The 13,128-nt window shown below is 44.5% G+C and overlaps 3 protein-coding genes across 4 annotated transcripts; 1 reads left to right on the plus strand and 2 right to left on the minus strand.

The window, feature by feature from the left end:
* Positions 1 to 625: 625 nt before the first annotated feature.
* On the minus strand, positions 626 to 1,660 carry LOC123443402 (late embryogenis abundant protein 41-like). Its single transcript, XM_045119747.1, has one exon. The coding sequence runs from the start codon at positions 1,255 to 1,257 to the stop codon at positions 970 to 972; it is 288 nt and encodes a 95-aa protein (XP_044975682.1). The 5' UTR covers positions 1,258 to 1,660; the 3' UTR covers positions 626 to 969.
* A 1,698-nt stretch (positions 1,661 to 3,358) lies between these two features.
* LOC123443404 (50S ribosomal protein L18) lies at positions 3,359 to 7,080 on the minus strand. Of its 2 annotated transcripts, none has more exons than XM_045119750.1 (2): positions 6,940 to 7,080; positions 3,359 to 4,029 (listed from the first exon to the last, which is right to left on the minus strand). In XM_045119750.1, exon 2 carries the CDS (start codon positions 4,013 to 4,015, stop codon positions 3,671 to 3,673), a length of 345 nt encoding a protein of 114 aa, XP_044975685.1. In that variant the 5' UTR covers positions 4,016 to 4,029; positions 6,940 to 7,080; the 3' UTR covers positions 3,359 to 3,670. The 2 variants fall into 2 exon arrangements, with proteins under 2 accessions (XP_044975685.1, XP_044975686.1); XM_045119751.1 differs by having other exon boundaries at positions 6,970 to 7,074.
* Positions 7,081 to 7,204: 124 nt separating this feature from the next.
* LOC123443403 (protein pleiotropic regulatory locus 1) lies at positions 7,205 to 12,373 on the plus strand. The gene is made up of 17 exons (XM_045119749.1): positions 7,205 to 7,406; positions 7,513 to 7,537; positions 7,641 to 7,740; positions 7,890 to 7,971; positions 8,061 to 8,120; positions 8,261 to 8,342; positions 8,659 to 8,751; positions 9,251 to 9,314; positions 9,439 to 9,524; positions 9,605 to 9,706; positions 9,786 to 9,869; positions 10,118 to 10,178; positions 10,259 to 10,325; positions 10,430 to 10,507; positions 11,369 to 11,433; positions 11,673 to 11,750; positions 11,973 to 12,373. Exons 1-17 carry the CDS (start codon positions 7,267 to 7,269, stop codon positions 12,143 to 12,145), a joined length of 1,440 nt encoding a protein of 479 aa, XP_044975684.1. The 5' UTR covers positions 7,205 to 7,266; the 3' UTR covers positions 12,146 to 12,373.
* Positions 12,374 to 13,128: the final 755 nt, after the last annotated feature.

Below are 13,128 nucleotides of genomic sequence, written 5' to 3' on the forward strand. Positions count from 1 at the left end.
TCGCTTTCGTCGAAAAACCCACCGAGGTGATTTTACAAAAAAAACCTTACTGTTTATGACATTAAACTCGTAGTATATATATAATGTTTTTTAAAATACTCATGTCTTTTAAACCATAACTCCAAATTTAACATATTATATATGGAATTTGATTAAAAAAATATGTAGAATTTAAATATTATATTATTTTATCTGTTAAACGTTTAATAAAAAAAACTATCTAGGGTGCAATCTTAATAAATAAGTCATTATTCGTCTTTCTTTCATACCGGTACTCATCCGGGTTTGAGATGAACACGTCAACAAAATCAGGATTAGAGATAAAACTGAATGTCACTTGACTGATTCTTTGTACGTATTAAATCTACGTGCAAGCCGTGTTAAGATATAAGACCTGTGAAATATTGAACTGCATTTTTTTAGCTACAAATTCTGAGATTATAGATCATTTTTTACAAATTAAGAGCTAAAAGCGTGTGGTATTACTTTTTCCCCATGTCATAAGGATTGAAGAGGGCCTCACCGATCGCGTGCACACGGTTGATGTACGGCGGCTCGAGCTGTGTACTGCCCTGGAAACGTCAAATAATACAGCTGCGCACTTATAGGTATAGATAAACATGGGTTCCTCCATTAATTTTACTGCATATAAATCGATAAAAAGGAGTACAAGCCCTGCTTGATCGATGAGAAATGCATCTGATCCGAGCACACGAACACTACAGCAGGGCATCCAAGCCCGTCCACCCACCCACGCACGCACACACAATGGGAAACAGCCCAACATCCAGGCCGCATCTCCCCCCGTAGTAATAGGATCGACGATGATGATGATGATGATGCGTCGTTAACCCGCGCGGCGCTCGGCGCTCGAGCGCCCCCTGCCTTCCCTCATTAGTCGTTATACGTAGCATAGCGGTTTTCCTTCCATGGCTGGCGGGACCAGGAGGGTCGAGCTGATCGGGGGCTTCAAGCCCGGGCGTAGGTCTGCCCGAGGTGCGCGGCGCGGAGGTCGGCGGGGTCGGCGCCGGAGGAGCGGTTGGCGGGGCGGTAGTGGCCGGTGACGGGGTCGGGCACCCACGAGGAGTCGGCCGCGGCCTTCTCGGCCTCCCTGGCCGCCTTGCCGTCCGCTGTCGCTGCGGCGCCGCGCCTCATCGCCCCGGAGGAGGCCGCCGCCGCGTAGCCCCTGGTGGTGGCCGGGGCCAGCCGCTGGGCGAGCGCGCGGGCAGCAGCGGAGCCGGAGAGAGCGAGGGCCATCGGATCTGTCTGCGCCGGACGATCGGACGGCTGGTGGGCTCCGGCTCTTTGCTGCTACTGCTCCAACGTGGGCGTTTGAGGCTTGGTGGGCTTTGGTGGTGGTGTGGGGGAACGGGAGAGGCCAGGGCCCGTATATAAAGGGAAGCTTGGAGGGGCAGGTGCGGTAAAAAGGGCCCAACGGCGCGGGGGTTTGTCAAAGATTCGGTGGCTTTTGGAGGCCGTCAGCGCGGCGGACCGGTACGTGCCAGACGCGACGGGACGCAGGAAATGGCGCCGCGGGTTCGTCGCTTCCTTCCCCCCCTTCCTACGTGGTCGACTTCTTGATATTTTTGTTTACTCGTCTCGAGCTGATGTTAGCGTGCATTGCCGGGTCGACATGAACTTGACGATAGCGACGCGCGCTTAATGAAAATAAGTTGGTGATGATTTGGACCTTCTGAGAGGAATAAGCCGAGTCGTGTTTGCTTCGTTGCGAACGGCGAAGTTGCCTTTGCTCTTGTCGGTTTGGCGCGCGGTAAATAAAATTAATTTTCAGGGTGCGTCGCTTCGGTGGCGTACTAGGTTACGTTGCACTGGGACACGATGTTTATCATCCACGTATTCGGGGGTGGTAGGACACGATGCGAAAACCAAACCATCATTCTCTTGGAGTGTCTCGCTTTGAGTATTTGGGTGGGGGTCGCATGGAAGGTGTCTACGCGTCGGCTCCTGGGACGTGGAGGGGATATTTTTTGTGTTGGCGAGCGTCCAGCGTGGACCGGGGACCCCGGGCTCGTGGTGAGCCGAGGAGGCGGGCGGCGTCTGGGGGAGGCGGGGGGTGCGGTCGGCAGCGCCAGGGAGCGAGTGAGCCGCACCTGGACAGGTCGTACCCGCCCCGGCGTGCGGCCGTCGCTCGCTAGGTGTAGCTACCGGGCGGACCGGGTCGGGACGCGCGCCGGCGGGCATCATCAACACCCCAAAGCAAAAGGGTATAGGGCCCCTGCGATGATGCGGTCGGTCGTCGGCGCACCGGTCGGCTGGAGGATGCACTGCACCCGGTGGTTTGCTCATTTTACGCTTTCAGAAGTTTCGGGACTTATTTAGTCTCAACTTAAAAGTCCCTAGTCCCTATCCGTTTGTTTTCAGGGACTGAATAGGGATTAGAGGTCATTAAATGACATGTAAAAAGACCATGTTACCCTTAGTAGTGTAGTAGTAGTTATTAAATGACATGCTAAAAGTAGGGGTATTGTTGAAAAAAGTGTCAAAAAGTCCTAAAAAGTCCCTTTCGTTTGTTTCACATGAGACTTTTTATGACTTTTTATAGTCCCTACACCAAAAAGTCAATGAAAACAAACACCTCCTTATCAGCGAAAAGGAGATTCTCTCATGACGCCTACACGCGCCTGACCTCCTAGTTTGGCCATTTTGCGGCGAAAAGAAAGATGCGGATGAGTTTATTTATTAACAGCATCTTGTAGGTTGTAGCAGCTTATCTCAATCATGCTGAGCGTGTCGCCGTCACCTACCCTACCTTCGATCATGGCGATCACGACACGTAAACAGAAAACCTGGTCCGATGGAATCATCTTGCTTTATTAGGCAACGGGAGAACACATTCCGAATTGTTTTAATTCTAAGGATTAGCATCTCCTAGAAAGAAACAATTATCAAAACTACTACTACTACTCCCTCCGTCTCACGGTATAGAAACACGGCCTTGAGTTTTTTTTTTCTTTTCGAGAATACGATCTTGAGGTTTAAGCATTAGAAACACGATCGTGAGGTTTAGCATCTACTTCCTCGATTCCTAAATATAAGTCTTTTAAGATATTTTACTAAAAGTCTACATACGAAAAATATCAACATACTCTCCTTGAGAAAGGATTAGCATCTACTTCCTCGGTTCCTAAATATAAGTCTTTTAAGATATTTCACTAAAAGTTTACATACGAAAAATATCAACGTGCTCTCCTTGAGAAAGGAAAAAATCAAGAAGAATCTTCAGAGGCACACAGGGTGCTACGCTATGGATAGCTGAGCATCTGAAGAAAGCTTAACGGCAAGATACACTCGGCAGTCGCGATCAAGCATTAATTCACACGCAAAAGAGGTCACACCATAATCCACAAAACAGTCTTCCATACCAAATTTAGCGTCACAGGAAACCAAGCACGGAATATCCTCAGCCCAATGATCTCCGTGGCATTTCGGAGAGGAGAAACATAACAATAACAGGTTGTTGATCCTCAAGTGTCACTGCAGGTTATCAGGTTAAGCTCCTACAACACGGTCCTTTTATTGACCCCGAGGCCTGGACAAACGTTTGTTCAACGCCGAATTTATAAACACAAAAGTTGCCGCAATCAGTCCAAACGTCAGAAATACAGCTCAAGACTGCGCAAATGCTAAGCCGACATCTATGTTTTCACCATCACAACAGCTTGACACCAGCTTCTCTGACAGAATCTATAACAGCCTTGACTTTCCCGTGGTACTTCTGCTCTCTCTTCATGTGGATGGACACGGCAGGAATCCCCTTGATCAGCAGGCGCTCGCCCAGCAGCTTCCCAATCTTTGCCGCGGCAGAGACGTCGCGGGTCGACTCCAAGTTCGGCCTCAGCAGCTTCTCCTGTGAGCTCGCAGAACACGCGACGGTCGCTGTTGGGGTATGGATCACCTGTGCGGTCACATACTTGTTCGAGAAATGCATCCTCAAAAGGTAGGGCTTGAGAAAACCGACAATTCTAGCTGCCCTGTCGGGTGGAGGGATCACCATTGTCGCTGGTTTCTCTGTAGCAAGGTAACAAGCAGCACATATTAGTCAAATGACAATGTGAATACATTTCAATTACCCAATCTACAAACCAGTTTTGAACTATCAGTGGTCGATGTAAAAAATCAGGGTACAGAAGGCGCTGAGGAATAACTAATGTAATTGCTAAACAATGCATAAAACATATTCCTGTCGCTGGTATAGACAGGGGAGCGACAGTGCATTACAATTTGACGATCTTAAAAAAGTATATGAAATCAATAGCGGGTGTAAAATCCAAGTAAAGTTCCCTACCAAGTAGATAACCTGACAATGAATCTAGTATTTAGCATTGCAACCACACCATTGTGACAAGGCGTGTTTGGTTTGAGTCCAAGCCAAGAGATACCAAAATATTGGATATGTTCTTTTTTTTTTTGAAACAAGGCAAAAGGCTTGCCATTTTCATTGATAGAGAAGAGGGTTTAAGACAAGGATCCCAACAAAGAGCAAATAAAAGTCAATCACTCTCGCGGCATTACAACACCCAAGTTATTTGCTCCCGCCATCGCCCATAATCTGACTTCCTCCTTAATGTTGCGCACTAGGATCGCGGTGGGGGTTGCCGAGTTGCGGAAGACCCTTGCGTTATGCTCCTTCTAAAGTTCCCAAGAGACAAGCATCAAAAGAGAGGTCATCGCAGACCGCAAGGAGGCCCTCGATTGGGCGATCCGAAGCCACCAATCGCTAACCGAAGTGGCAGAGCTCCACTCCAAAGGGTTTACCTCCTGAAGCCCCGACCATTGAACGATGTCGCACCACACCCTCACCGAAAAGCGGCGGTGGCAAAGAAGCTGCGTGGAAAATTCCCAGGTTTGCTTACAGAGTGGGCAGAGACTGCAGTTTGGCCAACCAAGGCGAGCAAGTCTATCAGCAGTCCATACTCGATCTTGCATCACTAGCCAGGCGAAAAATTTGCATTTTGGCGGCGCCCAAGATTTCTAAACAGTGACATACATTGCCGAGCGAGTGTGCCCCTCGAATTGTGCGTTGTAGGCCGACCTAGCCGAGTAAGTGCCGTCCGTAGTGAATTTTGCAAGTGATCTTATCAGGAACATCCGCAACAAGATGGATGACACTGAGCATGCCCCAAAGGGAGGCAAACTGCTGGATGTGTTCCAGGGAGAGGCCTTGGTGCATATTGATATTGATTTAACTCACCCAAAGGTTGTTTTGCACGGCTGGTTTTGGTTTCCATGTTCTGGCCCATAGTTAAAAAACCCGGACCGGTGACTGAACCGGTGAGGCTGTTGGTTTAGGTTTTTACCGGTCAGACCGCCGATTCACCGGTTCACTTTCCGGTTTTTTAGGCTCCACACCATATGATTTGTTTACTAAAGCACAATTAAGAAGAGGTAAAATAAATTCACTTTCTCCCACTTGACAACAAAGCAGGCTGGTCGAGATGGTTATTGGGCCAAACTTGGGCCTGGAGCCTCTAATCCTATATAAACCTGGGTTTGAGTCGTTCCTCGCGCAGCTTATTTTTCTATTTCTTCTTGTGGGGCTTGTTCGACCGCTAGGTTTCATCCTCCAGTTTGTGAAAAAGCCGCCAGGTTCGACCGGTTCACTCTGGTCCAGTAGCAGGACAGTCCACATGGACTAAGAAACCGCCAAGATCGCCGGTTCCCTTTTTTTCCGGTTTGAGCGGCGGTCCAGTTCGGTTTTCAAACTGCATTCTGGCCTATGTTGGCAAGGAAGTTCACTGGGAGTCGCCTAAGGAACATGGGCATATGAAAAGTTTGGCAACCATGTAGCTGCCTGTGAGAGGTATTAATTTGGACATTATGACATTATGAGCAAGAAATTGATGCGGTTAATTCAGGAATAGGCCAAACATAGCCTGAAGAAATGTAGCTATGAGAATAGTATTCTAGTTGATATGCATTTTTTTTAGTATAATGCAGCAGCAGTAACTTAATTGACATACAGAGAACTTCAAATGAAGTTGCCAACCTTGATTTCAGAATACTTAGCGCCAAACAAACCAACGGCAGAATTTAGCAGGTTCAACGAGAGGAAGCTTAATCACATTGTCTTTTTAGGTATGGTGACCAGACAGTTTGACAACTTAAGCAAAATGAATATTCCCTCCGTCCGGAAATACTTGTCCTAAAAATGAATATAATGGATGTATCTATAACTAAAATAAGTCTAGATTCATTCATTTGTAGGACAAGTATTTCCGGACGGAGGGAGTAGGATATTAGTACACCATGAAATCATATTTCATCTAAATTATCTAGAGTGGTAATATGTAATGACTACTCCCTCCGTTCCTAAATATGGCTTTTTAGAGATTCCAATGCGGACTACATACAGAGCAAAATGAGTGAATCTACACTCTAAAATACGTCTATATACAGTCCGTATTTGAAATCTCTAAAAAGACTCATATTTAGAAACGGAGAGAGTAGAAAGGAAAATTTATGCATTCATGAGGCGGCAGAAACACTTGTCATAAAAAGAACCACGAGATTTTTGGAGTGCTTCACTGCACTGAAGCAGGAACCCGAAGCTGGAAAGGATTGCCACTGAGTGAAGCTAGACCTTCAGTACCGAATAGGGCTCTACATATTTCAGTTTACCAGTACAAATGGCACCTAATGAATTCCAGCTCAAGATTTTACAAATAAAATATGCAGAAATTGGATCAAGCCCGCAGCCCTACATATAACAATTAGTGATGCTTAAACTTCGGGTTATATCAAATTAACAGCTGCAGAGCCAAATATCGAACCCACCTGGTGAAGATATCTTTCAAAATGAGTTGAGCTCTACCGCGAAATGGCAGAATACCACTGCTGAATCAACGCATAGGTAAACAGATACGGATCTAACGAGCAGTGCAGCCTTAGTGCATTTGTATTACGAGAGAGGTGGCCTACCTCGGAGAGGATGTGGGACTGGAGGCGTACCGCGCGGCGAGCCGGAGATGCAGCGGACAGCGCAGGGCGGCGGTGGCGCGCGGCGCGACGTGGGTGGCGAAGCCGATCAGAACATGGACGGGGCGGCGGCTGCAGGGTTAGAGGAATGGACGCGATGCGATGCGATGCGAGCGACTATAGACTAGTATGGGCCCAGTTAGGCCCAGCAATATGGTCGTTGTTGTCTGGTTATGAGCCCAGCTCGCTTCTTATCCAGGCCCGCATTGCGAACCGTCTCCAATACCGTGACAAGTAGCGAGCTGTCTCGGAGATCGGCGGCCGGCGGCTATGGCGATGGCGGCGGCATCAGCGGGCAGCGAGCCGGTAGAGCCGCAGTCGTTGAAGAAGCTGAGCCTGAAGTCGCTGAAACGTTCCCTCGACCTCTTCGCGCCCACCCACTCCCTCCCCTTCGCTCCCGACGCCGAGAGGTAAGCCAGCTCGCTCGCCCCTCCCTTCCCTAACCCCTCAAAACCCTAGCCCACTTGTGAAGTTGCGCTGACCTCTTCTCTTCGCTTGCTCTCTATCTTGCGGCAGCAAACAGATTCGCGTCAGCTGCAAGGTTCGTGGCCTCGTCTCGGCTCTCTACTGGTTGGGTTCCTACCTTTGTCTGCATATACAAGCGATGGCACTGAAATTTTTGGTTGTCGGGTGGTTTCTCGCAGGTGAATGCGGAGTACGGTGCGGTCAAGAACCTGCCGTCCGACCAGGGCCGAGCGCAGGGGAAGGGCGCCGCCGCTCCTTCCAACGCGTTGGCGCTTCTAGGTATTTTTTTGCCTGCCCTTCTTAAATGAAAGCCCTGCCGCTTTTTCAAATTGAACAACAGAAAATTGCTAGCTATAACAATAGGGAAAAGAAACAATGGGGAAGTATTATTTTAGATTGTTCAGGATTCTAAAAATTATCTTTGTCAGGCACACAAGACACAAAAGATGCTCCTAGGGAAGGCACTAGTAATGCCATTATCCCTGCACCACTTATGCTTCCTAAAGTACCGTAAGTGCATCCGTATTCTCTTGTCTGTTGTTAATGTGTTGATGTTCCTTTTTATTGCTACTGAAGTTTCCTTTTTGTTTTTACTTAAGTGAATCTGCAGTGCCTGGCAAAAATACAACCGCATTGTCGATTCCTGGGTCATCTGATAGGTTTGTTCACTTGCATTTCCTTCTATGGCTGTCGGGTACATCATAGCTTCTGATATTCTATCAAGTGTGTCAACTGTGGAATAATTGTAACGTGCAGTTCCTGGCTGTTACTTTAAATTGCTCATGTATATGTCTTTCAGATTCTCGACATCTGCACTGATGGAAAGGTTGCCAAGTAGATGGCCTAAACCTGTATGGCATGCTCCCTGGAAGAACTATCGGGTAATTATTTTCATTCAAGTGTCACTTTCATATTGTGTGTTATAGCTTGTTTGGCACCCCAGGGACAGGTTCTTGGCATATCTGTGCCGTATTTGGACTGGAAAAAAGATTTATTTTGACCTTTTGAGCATCGATGCAATTCTAGTATCCATCTGTGAACTTTTAAACTGGTTAAAATCGTTAAAACCTATATGTTCTTCTGCATATTTGGTTGGAATTAAACTGGTCTATGGGAGCATCTTGGTTCTTATTAAGTGGTGAATTACATCGTTTCTTTTCCAGATTTTTTGTTGATGGTATTTCTAAACTTATGCAGGTCATCAGTGGTCACTTGGGATGGGTGCGATCTATAGCATTTGATCCAGGCAATGAATGGTTCTGTACTGGTTCTGCTGATAGAACAATAAAGGTGAGCCCTACAGCCTGCATTCCTGTCTTGGAATTTGGAAATTAAGTTGAATTCATGTATGCATGCAACTAGTTATATCACAACATGTATTGGCACTGTTAGTGTCTCAGAGGCTTTGTTTATAGGTGTCCGCACTTTCCTAATGTTTTATACTTCTATTTGCATGATGCAGTTATTCCCAGTTTTTGGAATCTAATAGAATAATTATATTGCTGGTCTGTTGACAAATTATCATGAGAAACAGAAAATAGTGCACGTATAATTTATGATCTGTTTATGCTTCTGCTGCCAACTGCCAATATGGTTTTATTTTGACATTAATCTTCCATTTGCATTTTTTTGCTTTGTGCAAGGGCAACGGCTACTATAAGAGCCACTAAACTATCCTCCCTCTTCCCTTATTTTGCAATCGTACAATTTAGCAATCCAACTGCCCAACATGTCATACTACTTTCCTGTGTAGTTCATTGATTGATCTTCTGACAACTGGGTTGTGTAGATATGGGACCTTGCATCAGGAACGTTGAAGCTGACACTAACTGGTCATATTGAACAAGTCCGCGGTAAGTTCTTCTTGGTTTTGGAATTGCAGGGCCTCGTCAGGCACTCAGCAACCTTTCAAATTTATTTTGTTTTTGCCCCAATCTGGAAGTTTGTAGCTGATGGGTGTAATGTGCGTTTATGTAGGACTTGCTGTCAGTCAGCGGCACACATATTTATTTTCTGCTGGTGATGACAAACAAGTAAAATGTTGGGATCTTGAACAAAATAAGGTATGTTTTATTATTTACTCGTGTTTAGCATGTGGCATATTGGCATTCTCATGATATTTTGTCTGTATTCTCTGTAAAAGGTTATTCGGTCTTATCATGGGCATCTGAGTGGGGTTTACTGCCTAGCTCTCCATCCAACAATTGATGTCTTGCTGACAGGTGGTCGAGATTCGGTTTGCAGGGTAAGAAATTACTCCTTACCGTGCACATTATGCAAAATTTGGCAGCACACTCACTAAGCTGTTCTTGTTCCATGCACAGGTGTGGGATATCAGAACAAAGGCTCATGTTTCTGCTTTAACTGGACATGATAACACAGTTTGTTCAGTGTTTGCTCGGCCAACGGTAAGAAATACTGAGTTTTGCTGCTTCAATACTCTTCATCTAATGGCGTCTCAAGTTTCTAATTGGAGTCTTCTGATTCTTAGTCTTCTTGAAATTAAATGAAAAGCAATTAAAGAATACATGCATAAAACCTCTGATTTGTTCACCATGTTATTATTTGGACCGGGCTTGGAGCTTTCTTGTGATAGTATTTTCTTGTCTATTTGTGGTACCTACTGTTAATTACCATTTTTTTTCTTTATTATCAGGATCCACAAGTTGTCACTGGCTCACATGATACAACTATCAAGTTCTGGGATCTTGTAGCTGGTAATTCAACTATTAAACTTGACATTGTCCACCAAATGGTTCCGTTTATCTGTATCCGTTACAGTTGTTTGTTTCTCCAGGGAAAACTATGTGTACTCTTACACACCATAAGAAGTCTGTCCGGGCGATGGCACTGCATCCAAAAGAGTTTGTACCCATGGGTTCATTCTTTAAATTATTTAGTACCCATTGGTTCATATTTTCTATTATGTACATTGCTGGAACCTTTACAAATAACTTCTCTTATGTAGGAAATCATTTGCATCAGCATCTGCCGACAACATAAAGAAGTGGAGTCTGCCCAAGGGCGAATTTCTGCATAACATGCTGTGAGTTCACTTACTTATATCCATACTTTTTCACCTTGTCTATACGTGCCACAGTTTGTTGTTTAGCTACTGTAATTTGAAACAATTAAGTACTGCACTACTCCCTCCGTTCCTAAATACAAGTCTTTGTAGACATTCCACTAGTGACTACATACACAGTAAAATGAGTGAATCTATACTCTAAAATATGTCTACATCCGTATGTAGTCCGTAGTGGAACCTCTAAAAAGACTTATATTTAGGAACGGAGGAAGTAAATGTCAATGCAACTCAGATTACATGATTCCATCATTTGTGATCAAAATACATTTAGGCTTGCTTTATAACCTTTTTTTGGTAAATGAGTGTGCTGATCAGGATGCCTTTTTTGTTTTTATTTGTGTGCATTCAAATGGTTGATTAATGGATATGAATTTGCTGGTGTGTTCTTATTGTAAGCTTGAATTCTAATGCCCTACATCTACCTATGGACATTACCAAAGTCTAGTTCCTCTTATATCAGAGTTATGGGAAAAAAAATTAAGGAGGCATTTGTGCTATTTGTTTTAGAAATTTTATAAATGTATATTTATTATTATTTTATAATATCCGAACATGCTACTTGCCCTAGATAATGACCATCCGATGTCTTGGTCTCATCCTGCACAACATTGATTCCTTACAATGCCTCTAGAATTGCTTACTACAAACGGAGAACTTACACAGTTTGGCATAATTTGCATTCATCTTTCATAATCCAATATATTGCATTGTCCTTCTAGTCACGGTTTCAATATGTGGATGTGAATTATTATTTTTGCTCAGTCCCAACATATTGATGGTGGATCATGCACTAAACTTCTCATCTGTTATCACCTTCAGGTCCCAGCAAAAAACAATTCTAAATGCAATGGCTGTTAATGAGGATGGTGTCCTGGCAACTGCAGGTAAATATATTGACAGAGTGCCATATTCTTCCAACGTTTTGGGCTCCCCGTCATGCTTTCTTAAATGTAGATGTTTTATTTGGTGATTTACAGTCACAGCTGTGTTCTTTATGCCTTATCTATTGCATGAATCCTGTTATGTGATAATGTATAGAAGAACCATATTTTACAATCCCTAGCATGTTGCTCTTGGTGCTCAGACCATTTATGTAGAACGGAATCTTTCGTTTCTTTTGCAGGGGATAATGGAAGCATGTGGTTTTGGGATTGGAAGAGCGGCCATAATTTTCAGCAAGAACAGACTATTGTCCAGCCTGGTACGTACTATGCATTCCACATTGGTTGACAGGCTGATAAGTATAATTGATATTCAGTTTGGACTTTTTGATTTTTGAAGAAGTTTCTCCTCTTAATGAGGGGTTCTTCTGAGTAGTAATGTATCAGAAATGCTAGTGACACTGGCAAATCTGGTATAGCCTTGATGTTTGTTTACAGCTGGAATCACTGATTATCTGCATCCCTGTTGTCTTCGATTTCAGGATCATTGGAGAGTGAAGCATGTATATATGCCCTTTCTTACGATAATAGTGGATCAAGGCTTGTGACATGCGAAGCAGATAAAACAATAAAGATGTGGAAAGAAGATTTAACAGCAACACCAGAAACACACCCCGTCAACTTCAAGCCACCAAAAGACATCCGGAGATATTGATTGCCGCATAAGTTACAAGATTGATTTCGACTGCCCAAATTCCACCTCTTGGCTGAGTGTTCACCTCGTCGAGCCTTTATGGCGGCGTTCAAGCCCTAACATCCCTGTTGTATAATACAGATGGTGTTGTAGTATTTATTGCTGAATTTGAAGCATGTTTTCTAGTTCAAATGTATTTTGTTCTATATATTGGGAATTTTTGTGATGTATCAAAATTGAATTTCTGCAGCTGTGGTTGTGTTTGTAAGTCACTACAGGTTCTCTAGGATCGCGATCTTGCTAATGCTTCAGGCTAGGTTGATCAGTAAGAATTTTATTTCGCTTAACATCGTTAGGCCGTGTTTGGATTGTCGTTTTTCTATTAAATACACTTGTAAATAATACATGTCTCAATCCGTCGTTTTATTTCCGGACGTAAATTAGCCAGCGGCTGGTAAGATACGGGTGTAAGTTAAACACCCCCGTATGGAAATACATCGATTCAAAGCGCGCCCTAGTGAGGCTTGCAAAAAGCTAAACGTGGGTGATGCATCCCATGCTGAAAGCTCTTCGACTGCTGCTTGTGCAGTTATTCGCGATGAGTGGCGGATTTCTTTTAGAATAATCTATTTGCTGCTGCGGAGTGGTTGTTTAGTTCAGACAAGGTCGATTGCAATACGCCCGAAGACTCGATACGTGCCCCCTCTGCTAAGAGTCGGTAAACATGCCTCATGGAGAGATCTTGAATGACACCATTATTGTTGAATCCTGTGGTAAACTTTATTTTAAAAAAACGAAGGCAATTTGCCTCGTTCATTAAGTAAGAAAAGGTTAAGAGTTGCTTTTACAGTCAAAAGCAATGACATTATTACAAAGCCGCTACTCTCGCGGCATGATGTTTCTCAAGTGCTTTGCGCCAGCGGTAATCCAGAGTGTAAGCCTCGTTCTTGGTGTTGGAGAGGATAACAGACGGTAGCGTATACTTGTGCCTAAAAACTCTAGCA

Source organism: Hordeum vulgare, chromosome 3H (genome assembly GCF_904849725.1).
Source record: "Hordeum vulgare subsp. vulgare chromosome 3H, MorexV3_pseudomolecules_assembly, whole genome shotgun sequence".
NCBI classification, from domain to species: Eukaryota; Viridiplantae; Streptophyta; class Magnoliopsida; order Poales; family Poaceae; genus Hordeum; species Hordeum vulgare.